The sequence below is a fragment of the Neoarius graeffei genome, chromosome 6 (assembly GCF_027579695.1).
Source record: "Neoarius graeffei isolate fNeoGra1 chromosome 6, fNeoGra1.pri, whole genome shotgun sequence".
NCBI classification, from domain to species: Eukaryota; Metazoa; Chordata; class Actinopteri; order Siluriformes; family Ariidae; genus Neoarius; species Neoarius graeffei.
The window spans coordinates 10,492,490-10,509,747 of NC_083574.1; the positions used below are offsets into that span (position 1 = coordinate 10,492,490).

The window sequence follows — 17,258 nt, forward strand, 5'->3', positions numbered from 1 at the left end:
TTTTCTTGAGAATCCTGCGGAGACATCCTGGAGAGTTGATTTAGGAATATAATTGGGTTACCATGAGCCCAAGACCATATTTAGTGAGACCAATGCTCAAGACAAGTCAAGATACAAAATACCAGTAAGTATGATTGAGCCCAGCCCACTCAAGACTACACAGCAAATTCCTCAGTGTTGAATTAACACTTTCAGAGTTAATTTGTGTCCAACTGGACCTATATAAACACAGTAGGGTGTTAAATCAACACTCTGGGTGTTAATTCAACACTGGGGATTTTGCTGTGTACTGTCTGTTCTGAGTCTCCATTGATGGAATGACCTTCCCACTGAGGTCAGAACTGCCGACTCCCTGACCACCTTCAAGAGCAGACTGAAGACTCACCTCTTCAGGCTGCACCTCTCCCCTTCTTCTCTGCACACTGTGTAACTGTGTTTTGGTCTAGACCAGCCTAGGCTGCATACTAACTAGCTTGGGGTTAGCTCTTTTGAGTTCTCTATTTAGTTGTATTTTGTATGGTTGGTTTGTTTCCTTGGCTGTTTGTGTATTGGTACTTCAATGGCATATTACACTAGGTATTGCTGTCACTTGTTCAGTTGGCACTAGAACTTTCTTGTCTAGAAGTTCAGCACTTCGTGTACCTGACTTGTGCACTCGTATGTCACTCTGGATAAGAGCTAGCCCACTCATGGCTAAATGTAATGTAATGTAATGCAAGATTAGTCCATGTCGATGCAAAACAATGTCTTGAGACTGGTCTTCAGTCCTACAACCGTCTCATCTCATTATCTCTAGCCGCTTTATCCTGTTCTACAGGGTCGCAGGCAAGCTGGAGCCTATCCCAGCTGACTACGGGCGAAAGGCGGGGTACACCCTGGACAAGTCGCCAGGTCATCACAGGGCTGACACATAGACACAGACAACCATTCACACTCACACCTACGGTCAATTTAGAGTCACCAGTTAACCTAACCTGCATGTCTTTGGACTGTGGGGGAAACCGGAGCACCCGGAGGAAACCCACGCGGACACTGGGAGAACATGCAAACTCTGCACAGAAAGGCCCTTGCCAGCCACGGGGCTCAAACCCAGACCTTCTTGCTGTGAGGCGACAGCGCTAACCACTACACCACCGTGCCACCTCCTACAACCATAGTTCTGAAATTTTCCTCCTTGTTTGTGTGGGTTTCCTCCAGGTTCTCGAGTTTCTTCCCAAATTACAAAAACATGCAGATAGGGAGAGCGAGTGTTTGGTGACACATACTTCCGCTGAGCTGTGAATGAGTGTGTGGATGTTTGCATGCATGCTGCACTGTGATGGACTGGCATGCCCAGTGTTCCTAGGATAGACTGTGGATCCATAATGGTCTTGAACAGATTAAAGCAGCTACTGAAGATGAATTAATGATGTGATTGAAATGTTCACAAATGGCCACCATTGTCTAGTGTTGAGGCCTGGACCAAATACACACTATCAGACATGCCCAGCCTTGGAAGGGGATTTAAACTGAATTTGCAACCTTCCGAAAAGGTGTTACATAGCAGCCTGCCTATCCATCCATTATTCGTAACCGCTTATCCTGTGCAGGGTGGCAGGCAAGCTGGAGCCTATCCCAGCTGACTATGGGCAAGATGTGGGGTACACCCTAGACAAGTCACCAGATCATTGCAGGGCTGACACATAGAGACAAACAACCATTGACGCTCACATTCATACTGCTGGTCAATTTAGAGCCACCAATGAACCTAACCTGCATGTCTTTGATCTATGGGGGAAACCGGAGCACCCAGAGGAAACCTATGCAAACACGGGGAGAACATTCAAACTCCACATAGAAAGGCCCCTGTTGGCCAGTGTGCTCAAACCCATAACCTTCTTGCTGTGAGGCAACAGTGCTAACCACTACACCACCATGCCGCCCTGCAGCCTGTCTTCTTTACACATATTTAGGTCTTAATTTGGTTATAATGCACATATATACTATTAGTTTGTTGTAAGCTTCCCTGCTTCTTGAACAAAGTCCCAGTGTGCATTTAGATTGGAAAGTACTGATTCAGAAATACGATTTTCTTAATATAATATCACAAGGGGAAAAAAAATCCACTGGGAAACATCTTACTCACATTCCCTGAGTTTCCTTTGTTTGGCCTAACTGAGCTCACGAATATCTAACAGACTTAGGCCTTCAGAATCCCCAACTGCGCCTTCGCTCTGCTCGGCTGTTCTTCGCTAAGCATCTATAACGAGCTGTGTGTCGGCAGCGTGGGCACAGACAGCATCTGCTAGCCAGAGTCTGTTATCGGTCAAAGCTTCAGCGCTAACGCTAGCGTCTCTAAACATACGGAGACTTGAGCAGGGGTGCAAATATACACAGTAATGATTTCACTCCTGGGAGTTGAGAGACAGTTTAGTGGTCGGGAAGAAGGAAGATGTATACAGCCGCACTCATATTTTCACTTGGCTTTAGTCCCGAAAGTACCACAGGCTGATGTGTAAATTCATTACAATCAGCCCCAAACGTTGCATTATCATGTTTGGGTCTGAGAAAGGTATTTTTAGAATCGCTGGTATCCACTGAGTGCTTGTATGAGTTAGTAAGTGATTAATTAATTCAAATTTTTGTTTCTTTATTTAGGAATTGCTGTCCAACTGAACTAAACCATGTCTTTTGATTTCTCCATCTGCTAACTTTGTTGGAAAAGATTATGTTTTCACCTCTGTTTGTTTATTTCCAATGTAACTCAAAAAGTAGTGGACAAATTTTGATAAAATTTGGAGGAAAGGTGATCCATGGGTCAAGGAACAATTGATTAGATTTTGATGCAAACCTGCATATGGCTTATCCATGATTTTTTAAAATAACTTTTTCCAACATAACTCAAAAAGTACTGAATGGATTTGGATGAAATTTGGTGTCCAGGTTTAGTATTATCCTAGGGTCAAGAGATTTGATTTTGACGTTGATAATATGTGACTTGGCTGAGGTATGCACTCTACCGAGTGCCCTTCTAGTATCATAATGCAATTGCAATTGTAATGTAATACACTACATGTGAATGTAGATAGAGTGACTGTGATGGTGAATCAAATGACCTTTAATTTCAGATTTACAGAGTTTTAAACGCTCTCCGTGTTCATTAAAGAAACTAGGACATCAACGTTTATGGTGAGAATTAATCTTTAATATCATTCCACATCTAATAAAATACTAAAATGGGTCAATTAAATTGGAATAAAACAGTTTAATTGTCATATCAGGTCTTACAGCGTGTGTATAGGCTCCGTAGGCCCCAAACTGGATAGTCATGGGGCTGAAGATGCCAAGCTGGCCTGCCATCTGGTGCATCCTGCGCAGAGTCCGCTCTTTATCCGTGTCGGCAAACTTCACTACCAGGCTGGAGGATGCACCCTGAGAACATCACAAATAGCAACATACACTGTCACACCAGTCAGGCCTGACAAAAGTCTTTTTTTTTCTCAGTTTTTGGTCAGAAAGTTTGAGTTTGGGTAAAACATCTTCCTCATAATATCATTTCACCAGTTCACATTTCAATAATTTATTTTATCTGAAATTTGTGTGCTGTTATCAGGACGGAGCCAATAAGCACTCTTTTCTGTTTTGATGATGATGTAATGGCACAGGTGTCTGACAGACATTTTGACAGCTCATATCTCAGTTGCGAACTGTTACTATTAGAGTTGGGACTTCAGCTCAGTCAAAACTTAGCCAGACACCAAAACAGCAAAAGGGCAAAGGATTTTTCAAGGGATTAGCGGCAGGCTACCAGGCTGTGTGTAGCTGTCGATGCTGATTTTAAAAGTGACTAAGTAAATTACATCGGGAAATGAATACTTAAGTCTGAGTGAAAAATACTGTAGCAAGCGTGCAGCATGGAAGAAGAGTCTGGAGACAGAAATCTTAGTTTCTCGGTCGTTAGCCTGTGCTACTTGCTCTTGATAGCACTAGCTTGACCGCTTTATTAGCATTTGCTAACACTACTGATGAACACTACAATGGCTAGAAGGTAACTTCACTGCCGCACTGATGGCACAGACTCACGGTTAAGCTCACGTTGGCCTCTGAGAAGACAGAGGGCGATAAAGTTTTGGTCCCTCCCACTATAAATCAAAATCTGATTGGTTAATTCATCTGTCACTTCCTACATAAACATACACTGCCATGGCCTTCTGTCCCGGCAATGAAGTCCTAACCAATGAGTGAGCCAGCTCTAAACTCTTCTCAGCCAAGAGACAGCAAACAAACAAACAATCTCATTGGAAAACTTGAGTTGAATGTTTTCAGGACAGTAACTCTTTCATTTCTGAAGCAAATTTGATAGAAAATGAAGCCAAATTACAACCCCGATTCCAAAAAAGTTGGGACAAAGTACAAATTGTAAATAAAAACGGAATGCAATAATTTACAAATCTCAAAAACTGATATTGTATTCACAATAGAACATAGACAACATATCAAATGTCAAAAGTGAGACATTTTGAAATTTCATGCCAAATATTGGCTCATTTGAAATTTCATGACAGCAACACATCTCAAAAAAGTTGGGACAGGGGCAATAAGAGGCTGGAAAAGTTAAAGGTACAAAAAAGGAACAGCTGGAGGACCAAATTGCAACTTATTAGGTCAATTGGCAATAGGTCATTAACAGGACTGGGTATAAAAAGAGCATCTTGGAGTGGCAGCGGCTCTCAGAAGTAAAGATGGGAAGAGGATCACCAATCCCCCTAATTCTGCGCCGACAAATAGTGGAGCAATATCAGAAAGGAGTTCGACAGTGTAAAATTGCAAAGAGTTTGAACATATCATCATCTACAGTGCAGAATATCATCAAAAGATTCAGGGAATCTGGAAGAATCTCTGTGCGTAAGGGTCAATGCCGGAAAACCATACTGGGTGCCCGTGGTCTTCGGGCCCTTAGATGGCACCGCATCACATACAGGCATGCTTCTGTATTGGAAATCACAAAATGGGCTCAGGAATATTTCCAGAGAACATTATCTGTGAACACAATTCACCGTGCCATCCGCCGTTGCCAGCTAAAACTCTATAGTTCAAAGAAGAAGCCGTATCTAAACATGATCCAGAAGCGCAGATGTCTTCTCTGGGCCAAGGCTCATTTAAAATGGACTGTGGCAAAGTGGAAAACTGTTCTGTGGTCAGACGAATCAAAATTTAAAGTTCTTTATGGAAATCAGGGATGCCGTGTCATTCGGACTAAAGAGGAGAAGGACGACCCAAGTTGTTATCAGCGCTCAGTTCAGAAGCCTGCATCTCTGATGGTATGGGGTTGCATTAGTGCGTGTGGCATGGGCAGCTTACACATCTGAAAAGACACCATCGATGCTGAAAGGTATATCCAGGTTCTAGAGCAACATATGCTCCCATCCAGACAACGTCTCTTTCAGGGAAGACCTTGCATTTTCCAACATGACAATGCCAAACCACATACTGCATCAATTACAGCATCATGGCTGCATAGACGAAGGGTCCGGGTACTGAACTGGCCAGCCTGCAGTCCAGATCTTTCACCCATAGAAAACATTTGGCGCATCATAAAACGGAAGATACGACAAAAAAGACCTAAGACAGTTGAGCAACTAGAATCCTACATTAGACAAGAATGGGTTAACATTCCTATCCCTAAACTTGAGCAACTTGTCTCCTCAGTCCCCAGACGTTTACAGACTGTTGTAAAGAGAAAAGGGGATGTCTCACAGTGGTAAACATGGCCTTGTCCCAACTTTTTTGAGATGTGTTGTTGTCATGAAATTTAAAATCACTTAATTTTTCTCTTTAAATGATACATTTTCTCAGTTTAAACATTTGATATGTCATCTATGTTCTATTCTGAATAAAATATGGAATTTTGAAACTTCCACATCATTGCATTCTGTTTTTATTTACAATTTGTACTTTGTCCCAACTTTTTTGGAATCGGGGTTGTAGAATTAAATTATAAAAGAATGAAAGAAATTAAATATAACATGAAATGCTCATATATTTGGGCCTTAGACTGTTTTTTTTTTTCCTGTGGAATATACCTATCCAAAAATTTATCACGTTGTGAGAAAAGCACACTTAGATACCAAAAATTTGGACATTTGGCTCCTTACACAACACAGTAAGGTGAGAAAGTAGTCTAAAAAAAAATCTGTTACTTTGGTAATTTTGTTCTTCTAAAATTAGCATGTCAAAGTCCTGCCCATACCAGCATCTGGTCTTCCAAGGCAGTCTCCCACCAAGTACTAACCAGGTTAAGGCACACTGGGTGGCACCAATCTCCATTTCTCTATCCCTTCAGCCTCTCACCTATTACATTGCTAGGGTTACAGCAGGGGTTGGTTTTCTGGTAACTGCAACAGTTTGACTTCCTTCTTGCATCTGTATTGCAGCGTGCCTCACCAAATAGCACCAGTTTCAAGAAGGTCTTTGGTATGACCTGACTACAAGATCTCCCAGTCAAGAGGTGGAAAAGCTAACCACTAGGCCAACTCATCAATAAATTCATGTGTAGGTATGTATTACCCCCTCCTTGAATCGCCACCTTAACTTGGTGGAGGGGTTTGAGTGCCTCAGGGATTCTAAGAGCTATGTTGTTGGGGCAGTTGCCCCTGGTAGGGTCTCCCAAGGCAAACAGATACTAGATGAGAGGTCAGACAAAGAGCGGTTCAAAATGACCCTTATAAAAGGAAAAACAGGTATCCGAGTACACTCGTCCAGACCAGGGATACCGGGGCCCCACCCTGGAGCCAGGCCTGGGGGAGGGTCTTGTCGGCAAATGCCTGGTGGCTGAGCCTATGTCCATGGGGCCTGGCCGGGCCCAGCCCGAATGAGCAATACAGAACCACTCTCCTGTGGACCCACCACCAACAGGAGGTGCCATAAGGGTCCGGTGCACTGTGGATTGGGTGGCAGCCAAAGGCGGAAGCCCTGGGGTACTGATTCCCAGCTGACAAAACTGGCTTTTGGGACATGGAATGTCACCTCTCTGGTGGGAAAGGAGCCTGAGCTTGTGTGTGAGGGTGAGTGGTACTGACTAGATATAGTTGGGCTCACCTCAACACATAGCTTGGGCTCTGGAACCAATTTCCTGGAGAGGGGTTGGACTCTCTTCTTTGCTGGAGTTGCCAAGTGTGAGCGGCACTGGGCAGGGGTGAGGATATTGGTAGCCCCCCAGTTCGGTTTGCTAACATCGGAGTTCTCCCCAGTGAATGAGAGGGTTGTTTCCCTGCATCTTTGGGTCGGGGAATGGTCTCTGACTGTCATTTGCGCTTATGCGCCAAATGGTAGTTCAGAGTACCCGGCCTTCTTGGAGTCCTTGAGTGGGTTGCTAGACAATGCACCATGAGGGGACTCCATTGTTTTACTCGAGAACTTCAATGCTCACGTAGGCAATGACGGTGAGACCTGGAGGGGTCCCTGGAGGGACAATTCAGACCCTGTATAACCAGAGCAGGAGTTTGGTTTGCATTGCCAGCAGTAAGTCGGACTCATTCCCGGTGCATGTGGGACTCTGCTAGGGCTGCCCTTTGTCACTGGTTCTGTTCATAACTTTTATGGATGGAATTTCTAGGCACAGCCAAGGAGCGGATGGTGTCCGGTTTGGTGGCAGCAGGATCACATCTCTGCTTTTTGCAGATGATGTGGTCCTGTTGGCTTCATCAATCTGTGACTTACAGCATGCGCTGGGACGGTTTGCAGCCGAGTGCGAAGCGGCTGGGATGAGGATCAGCACCTCCAAGTCCGTGGCCATGGCGCTCAGCCAGAAATGGGTGGAGTGCCTACTCTGGGTCAGTGGGGAGTTGCTACCTAAAGTGGAGGAGTTTAAGTATCTCAGGGTTTTGTTCACGAGTGAGGGTAAGGGGGAGCAGGAGTTGAACAGATGGATTGGGGCAGCGTCAGCAGTGATGTGGATGCTAAACCGGTCTGTTGTGGTGAAGAGAGAGCTGAGCCAAAAGGCAAAGCTCTCAATTTACTGGTCCATCTACGTTCCCACTCTCACCTATGGTCACGAGCTATGGGTAGTGACCGAAAGAATGAGATCGCGGATACAAGCGGTAGAAATTAGTTTTCTCTGCAGGGTGGCTGGGCTCTCCCTGAGAGACAGGGTGAGAAGATTGGTCATTTGGGAGAGACTCAGAGTAGAACCGCTGCTCCTCCACATCTAAAGGAGTCAGTTGAGGTGGTTCGGGCACCTTGTTAGGATGCCCCCGGACGCCTCCCAAGGGAGGTTTTCTGGGCATGCCCCACCGGGAGGAGACCCCGGGGCAGACCCAGGACACGCTGGAGAGATTACATCTCTCAGCTGGCCTGGGAACACCTCAGTATTCCCCCTGAAGAGCTGGTGGAGGTGGCTGGGGAGAGGGAAGACTGGGCTGCTCTGCTTAGGCTGCTACCCCCGTGACTCGGATCCAGATAAGCAATAGAGGATGGATGGATGGTATGTATTACTGATTTAAGAAAAAAATACTTTTGGTCGACAAAGGAATAAAATCCACCTCCAGTAGCTGAGAAGGATTTGGCATGAACACATGGAAATATACAAATTAATACTGTAAACAACCAATACAAGCAATAAGAAACAAAACACAGATAATGATATTGTTACTCATTCATCACGTTTCTTATTTGTTATCACTGGTAGCTGTGTCACACAGCTCAGGCCTCTCGTGCAGATTTTATTAGACCAGTGTTAAGAGAAATGTCCACATGAAAGCGATCGGCAGCCCAGCCCTGCACTGAACGCTTTAATTGGGCCCTCAGGTTGCCATAAGTAAAAATGATGGGTGCTGGCAATGAGCTGATGAGCTGTATGAGTGATGGTTGTGTGTGAAGGCTTGAGGCTCTGGCTGTGTGTACTGAAGAGAAGTGTGAAGACCACGGTAGGCTTCAGAAAGCTTTCCAACATGTCAGCAGATACAGCTTCCTAATTACATCTGATTCTGAGAGGAACATGAGCTGTTGAACACTGGCAGACATATTTGTGGAAAGTATAGCGGAGGATTGATGACAACACGCCTCGGTTTGCATCAAATTAATTCGAAGGACAATGAACAGAGACAGGTTCTTGTACGAGTTGTAGAGAGGCTTGAAAGGCTGACACTTGTGTGCATGCACACACACACACACTTGTTTCACTATCCTTGTGAGGACCTTCCACTGACATAGTTATTATTGCAGTTAATTAATGCTGTGCCTGCACCTAACCCTAACCTCAGTAATGAAAAGGAAGCTTTTGGGCTCATTTATTTATTTGTTTGTTTGCTTGCTTGTTTGTTTAAAAAAGCCACAACAACAATTTTCTTGTGGGGACCATTCAAACGTCCCCACAAGGTTGAAATTGTCAGATTTTACTTTCCTTTTGGGGACATTTGGTCCCCAGTAGTATGTAAACACACACACAACAGAACTTTATATATGAGTGATTCCACGCTTATGGGTACTGAAATGGGGACATGAACTTATTTTTTAAAAAATTCACCTAAAACCATTTCTTTTTTTACCATCAGGTCACAAAACATGTAATCTTTAATGAATGATATGTTAAAAGATAACTTTAATTTTCTGAGATGTAATAAAAACATATTTATATGCCAAAGTCAGAACGTAACAGAAGTGTTGTGGACATATATATTCTCAATTTTAACAATGTAGAATTACTTTTTGAAACATAGGAAGGTGATGTTTTAGCAAATATAATTAATAAACATGTGTAGTAGAATAAACATACACATTCTTTCAATAAGATTAACATGGTATATAGCTAGATTGTAATTAATTTGTAACAGACGTGAGATGGACAATCGTAACAGAAGTAATGTAACAGACATCATTTTGGAACTCATAGGCTTGACTTTGGCATATAAATATGTTTTTATTACATCTCAGAAAATTAAAGTTATCTTTTAACATATCATTCATTAAAGATTACATGTTTTGTGACCTGATGGTAAAAAAAAGAAATGGTTTTAGGTGAATTTTTAAAAATACAGTTCATGTCCCCATTTCAGTACCCATAAGCGTGGAATCACTCATATATATATATATATATATATATATATATATATATATATATATATATATATATATATAAAATTTGAAGGTCATGATAAGGATTTTTTTTAAGGCTTTGATTTCATCTTAATGGTCTGCTACTCATAGATTTGATTTTCAATTTTTTTTCTTTACCTTATTTTCACCTCAGCAGTTCAAATGAACATAAAGTAAAACTGAAAAAAATTATTACACTCTTTTGAAAGGTGGCTTCGTCAGAACTTATTCCGTATTCGTCTACAACACAGCAGTTCCCCAACAATTACAATTTCTATTTTATATATTTTTTTAAGTTGTACTTTTTGTCTGTTTATAGCTACATTTAACCTTACGGAACATCCAAAAACAATAACTTCAGCAGCTATAAAGAGTAATTCTCAGGTTCACTCTCTTGAAGAAACAGAACTTGTCGTGCGTGACGACTTTGTCATGATGGAAAACTTTACAAACGGTTACAAAGTGCTGACACTGGAGATGCCTTTGAGAAATATGAAATAATCATCTCCCTCCAGAAATCATCACCATATCAAAGATTACTTTGTTTATTTTGTTAAAATCACAAAAAAAACCCACTTATTATTAGCCTATTATTACATTGTTACTACAGAAATGCTAACATGTTAGCATGAGTGCATCAGTGTGATGATACACGGGGCAACTTTTTGGGCAATGTTGCTGGACAATTGTGCTTCGACACTTTCTCACTGAGATTGAGCAACATAATTTCTATCTAAACGATTTTGATCATTTTGGTCAACTTTTTAAGATCATCCAATCAGAGTGCTAGCAGCGAATCACATGACAACTTGAGAGCTTCTGAAATTTTCAACAAAGATGGCGGTGTCTCCGGAAGTGGAGTGAAGAGAAAGAGAGACAACTTATATCTTTTTATGCAGGTAAGTTGTTCTGTGTAACCCCAAAGTGGTGAATTTAACTCATCGAATTCTTAGAAAACCAACAGACATCTATTTTTATGTGTTCAGGTTGTAATCAAGACATTGATTTCTTTTTTTTTTCAGCAAAGTGTAAACAGCTGTTAGCTAACCACCGCTCCACAGAGGTCGAATGGGATTTAGCTCACAAGTGGTGATTTTTGCTAATATAGTTAGCTAAAAGTTATCACTAGGTATGTAGTATGTAGTACTTAATTAGTATTAATTATGCCAATTAGGTAAAATGTCAAATCAGTACAATCTCTTCTTCAAAGTTTCACCAAATGGCTTAATTTTTGTGCAATATAAACCTGATCTTAACTCTGATTTATGCATCATAAAGAAGGAGACATCTATGTTAATTATAAAATATGCATAAATAAGCATTGAATGCCATTCACATCTAACATTCTCTCTCTATCAAAGTAAAAAAGTAATAAAAGATTATTTCTAATCCCCTCTTTGTGCTCTGTAAGCCTTTGTATTTCTCAAAAGTAGGGCCTACTAGTGTTTATATGAAAGACTATAAATGATTATTTTGATTAATATTCACAGCTTTCAAGGCTAACCTCGAAAAAAACTGTGTGAGCCACGTCCAATAAACAATTCATTTTCATTGAATTGAAACTGACACTCGCATTTCCGACTTCTGTTTTTTTAAATCTCATTCCGACCACTAAGATCTCAATATTTTTCATCAAAACAACTACAGTTATATTCTAAAATAGTTACTTATTTACATGAATAGTTTTATTTGAAAAAATAAGTAGGTAAAGCTATGAAAACTCACTTCAAAGTCTCCTGTGAAGCAAAACATCAAAACTAGCAGACGGAAAATTATGCTGAATACTTCATCAGAAACAGTGAAAGCGAGAGAACATTCCTATAAAAATGTTATCACATTGATATACATGAGTAATCCAGTTGGAAACTGATCAGAAGAGAGAGCGAGCCTGACCGCTTTCCCATGACTCAAAAAACACCAGCAGTTTCTCAACATCCCGCGAACAAAGAGTGAACCCTGTTGTATCAACTTCAACCTGCCGTTACTCCCAAAGTACTGAACAGATCTTAATGAGATAAATTTCTTTGGAAAGCAGAGATTATAAGCTTTTTAATGATAGTATTTATGATAGAAAATATTCAAGAGTTAAGCAATGACAGATTTGGAAACTTTGATGAGATGAGCGTCTGCATGGACAATTTTCACAGCATGGCCAGTGAGCATCTGATCTGCCTATACACTACCGTTCAAAAGTTTGGGGTCACTTTGAAATTTCCTTCTTTTTGAAAGAAAAGCACTGTTCTTGTCAATGAAGATCACTTTAAACTAATCAGAAATCCACTCTATACATTGCTAATGTGGTAAATGACTATTCTAGCTGCAAATGTCTGGTTTTTGGTGCAATATCTCCATAGGTGTATAGAGGCCCATTTCCAGCAACTCTCACTCCAGTGTTCTAATGGTACAATGTGTTTGCTCATTGCCTCAGAAGGCTAATGGATGATTAGAAAACCCTTGTACAATCATGTTAGCACAGCTGAAAACAGTTGAGCTCTTTAGAGAAGCTATAAAACTGACCTTCCTTTGAGCAGATTGAGTTTCTGGAGCATCACATTTGTGGGGTCGATTAAATGCTCAAAATGGCCAGAAAAATGTCTCAACTATATTTTCTATTCATTTTACAACTTACGGTGGTAAATAAAAGTGTGACTTTTCATGGAAAACACAAAATTGTCTGGGTGACCCCAAACTTTTGAACGGTAGTGTATGTAGGGTTAACGTTAGCTCTCTTGTGTCAAGTTAAAAGTGATGGGCAGCTCATGAACCCAAGGGCGAAACAGTACAAACTTTGAGATCTAAAAAAGAAATAAAGCCTTTCAGGAACTCTGTCAGCCCCTTTTCCTCCTCAGCAGCCATCTCCTGGCCCATGTCTTTTTTTTCTTTTTTGCTGAGACGAGAATTACGTTTTTGTGATGTATATGTCAGTTATTAGTTATCACATACGCGACTGAGGCTAGTAGCGTTTTTAAAGAGATTTTAAAAAATGTTTTATTAACAGACTAATGTGGTTAGTGTTAAAATAATAGCAAATTATCTTTTGACCAGAGTATCTATTCAGTTTTGCTCCAGAAGTGATACTTACTTGAGTGAAATAAACACTGTAGCCAAAACAAAATTGACCACTGCAAATGTTTCAGTGTCCATCTTTGTGGTGTCTGTCTCTATGATAATAGATTTGCTCTTATCTGATTGGTTGTTGCTAATTGTCTGTTGCCCTAATTAAGCCTAGGTCACAACCGGACGTACGATTTTTTGGCCGTGCGATTTTTGACGTTTCCTAAATCGCTGTGTTTTTTTTTTTTTTGTTCATGGAAAAAGACGCGCGTTGGCCGTAAGTTTGTCTTGCAACCTGAAAAAAATGTAAGCGCCCGTAGAGTTTGCTTGACATGACAAAGAACCTCTGCGGCCAGTCTACGGCTCGAAAATCAGCACGTCACACACGCGCTTTCCGTGCATTTCACACGTGCCCTCCGTGCGTTTCTTGCGTTTTTTGCACGTAGACCGGCCGTAGGAGCACGTACGGCCGGTTGTGACCGAGGCTTTAGTTGCTCTGTGTCTCACCTGATTGCCCGGCAACAATGCCCAAAAATTTCCCCAGTGCATCATCACCTTTAGAGTCAGTGCTCCTGTTCTAGAAAATTAATCAACACCTACTGACCAATCAGATTCGAGAGTCTACCGTAGCAATGCTAGAATAAAGAAGGTTAAGCCGTCGGTGTTGGACATTAAAAGAAAGCAACTTTGTAAGAAAGTAAAAGTTTCTGACAGGATGTGTGTGAGAGAGACAGGATGTGATATGAAACCTGTTAAATCGTGGCCTGCACTGCTATGTCGGAAAGCTCAAGTGTAAACATGTTTAAAGTTGACGGCATATAAAAAAAAACATCGCGAGTGTGAAGCGCGAGGCTTCAGGCCAGCATTGCTCATGAACCTCAGCTGTGCAGTGGCTCTGTGGCAGCTGTGTGTGAGCTTCAGCAGGTTTCATATCACATCCTGTCACACACTCCTTGGCCCGCAGGGACCCATCTGCTGTGCTGCCCGGGACGCCGTTTCAATTAGTCGAATCGATTCTGCGCAGAGCTGGAGTAGAGCGGCGCTATTTTGTCCTTTCTAATTTCATTTCATTCCACCTCCTGACCTTTTCTCCGTTCGCTCCAAACCAACGGCCCCTCCCCCCCACCGGCAGAGAGACCAGACTGTCGGATTTAATGAGGTCGACACTTAGCAAACATATCCCCCTCCAGCTCCAAACACTCTCTCCCTCTCTCCTGGAGTTTTTCCTCTCCCGCTCTCTCTCTTTCCTTCATCTTCTGCTACTTCCTCTAACTGTCTCGAGCATTTTGTCCCTTCTCTTGGAGCAGGGAGGTCTGGCATTTAGATCACATTCACGCTCGGTATATCTGCGTGTCCACTTATTTATTTATCATCTCGTCAAGAATGCATCGGGTTGGCACACCACCAGCTCAGGGACACGGCTCAATTGCAGATGGTGTGAGATGGAACTGGTGAGAGAGGAATACAGAAAGAGGATGAAAAAGATAGAGTGAGGTAGCAAGTGAGACAGAGAGAGAGAGAAAGAGAAGACAGTTACAGAGTGAGACGGAGACAGATAGAAAGACAGACAGACAGAAGGAAGATACAAAGAGAGACAAAATGAGAGGAAAAGAGAGAGATGAGAAGAGAGACAGAAACAGAGATAGGAGAGGACATGGAGAATTAAAAAGATGAAAAAATGGAGTGATAGTTGGACAGACAGAAAGAGAGACTGAGCTATAACAATGAAGACAGACAGGCAGAGGGACAAATGGAGAGCAATAGAGTGAGACAGATATAGTGAGAGAGTTTGAGTAAAAGAAAGAGAAGAGATGAATGGAAAATAGTGAGGGAGAAAGTTAAAGAGAGACAGAAAGACAAAGAAATGGAGAAGAAATTGGATCAAAGAAATAAAGAGATAGAAGGAACGAGAAAGAGAGACATAAAGGATGGAGTAATACAGTATAAAAGAGACCAAAACGGAATGATAGAAAGAAAGATACAAAGAGTAAGAGAGAGGACATGGAGAATTAAAAAGATGAAAAAATGGAGTGATAGCTGGACAGAAGAAAAACAGAGAAAGACAGACTGAGATATAGCAATTAAGACAGACAGGCAGAGGGAGAAATGGAGAGCAAGGGAGTGAGACAGATATAGTGAGAGTTTGAGTAAAAGAAAGAGAAGAGATAGACAGAGAACAGTGAGGGAGAAAGTTAAAGAGAGACAGAAAGACAAAGAAATAAGACTGACATTGAAGGAAAGGGATAGAGAGGCTGAAAGAAAGAAATGGAGAAAAAATGGGATCAAAGAAATAAAGAGATAGAAGGAAAGAGAAGGAGAGATGTAAAGGATGGAGTAATACAGTATAAACAGAGAGAAATGGAATGATAGAAAGGATGATATACAAAGAGTAAGAGAGAGAGGACATGGAGAATTAAAAAGAGGAAAAAATGGAGTGATAGTTGGACAGAGAGGAGGACAGAAAAAGAGACTGAGATATAACAATAAAGACAGACAGACAGACTGAGAAATGGAGAGCAAGAGAGTTTGAGTAAAAGAAAGAGATGAATGGAAAATAGTGAGGGAGAAAGTTAAAAACAGAAAGACAAAGAAATGGAGAAGAAATGGGATCAAAGAAATAAAGAGATAGAAGGAAAGAGAAGGAGAGATGTAAAGGATGGAGTAATACAGTATAAACAGAGAGAAATGGAATGATAGAAAGGAAGATATACAAAGAGTAAGAGAGAGAGGATATGGAGAATTAAAAAGAGGAAAAAATGGAGTGATAGTTGGACAGAGAGAAGGACAGAAAAAGAGAGATATAACAATAAAGACAGACAGACAGACAGACAGACAGACAGACAGACAGATTGAGAAATGGAGGGCAAGAGAGTGAGACAGATATAGTGAGAGAGTTTGAGTAAAAGAAAGAGAAGAGATGAATGGAAAATAGTGAGGGAGAAAGTTAAAGACAGAAAGACAGAGAAATGGAGAAGAAATTGGATCAAAGAAATAAAGAGAAAGAAGGACAGAGAAGGAGAGACTTAAAGGATGGAGTAATACAGTATAAACAGGGACAGAAACAGAATCATAGAAAGAGATACAGAGAGAGAGAGAGAGAGAGAGAGAGAGAGGACATGGAGAATTTAAAAGATGAAAAAATGGAGTGATTGATGGACAGAGAGAAAGATAGAAAGAGACTGAGATATAGCAATAAATACAGACAGGAAGAGGGAGAAATGGAGAGCATGAGAGTGAGGCAGATAAAGTGAGAGAGTTTGAATAAAAGAAAGAGAAGAGATAGACAGAGAACAGTGAGGGAGAAAGTTAAAAAGAGACAGAAAGATAAAGAAATAAGACTGACATTGAGAGAAAGGGAAAGAGAGACTGAAAGACAGAAAGAAAGAGAGCAAAACAGAGAAACTGAGCAAGAAAGATAGACAGACAGGCAAAAGGAGAGAAAGACTGAAAGACAGATTAATGAAAAGAGAAAGACAGAAAGAGATCAAGAAAGATGGAAAAAAGAGAGGCTGAGTGACAGAAGCAGAAAGTAAGTGGATGGAGAGAAAGAGAATGAATCTCAAAAAAAAAATATATATATATATACATACGGTATATGTACAATATTATGACACAGAAAATAAAATAAAGTATGTTTAAAATGATATGCAAATATATTTCTTATTCATACGGCCCGGGTGTAAAGAGATAACGAAATGAAAAACTCGTATGCGTTCACCCTGAAAGGTCAACCCACCGTCTGAATTCCTTCTGGGTTGTGGCGACACAGATGATGTGGTGATGCCATGGCGTGGTGATGTGGCAGCGGGCATTACACACATGGCAGGAGAGTGACACGTTATTCCTCCATCCCCACTGAAAGCCATATCCTCACAAACAAACACAATAATCACCGCCAGGGCCGGCTCCTCCGTCCTGACAGAAAAATGAATTTGGCGAATTTGATAAGCTGCAACGGGGAGCCGTCATTTCTGGCAGGTCCGACTGAGGCATTTGTCACGGGTTCAAAAAACTAATCCCATTTCGAGGAGAACACGCTGCACTCGTGATGAGCACCGATATTGGATTTTGCATGGGCCAGAGAGATGTAAAGAAGAAGAAGAGGAACAAAACAATAACTCAAAGCGTAATTG

General features: G+C 41.3%; 1 protein-coding gene across 21 annotated transcripts in view; it reads right to left on the bottom strand.

Annotated features, from left to right (window-relative positions):
* The window catches only part of celf6 (CUGBP Elav-like family member 6), a 436,542-nt gene that overhangs the window by 30,881 nt on the left and 388,403 nt on the right, over positions 1-17,258 (bottom strand). For all 21 annotated transcript variants that reach the window (XM_060923308.1, XM_060923302.1, XM_060923296.1 and 18 more), the window contains one exon: positions 3,268-3,411. In XM_060923308.1, coding sequence (XP_060779291.1) covers positions 3,268-3,411 — 144 coding nt within the window. The remainder of the gene's footprint in view (positions 1-3,267; positions 3,412-17,258) is intronic.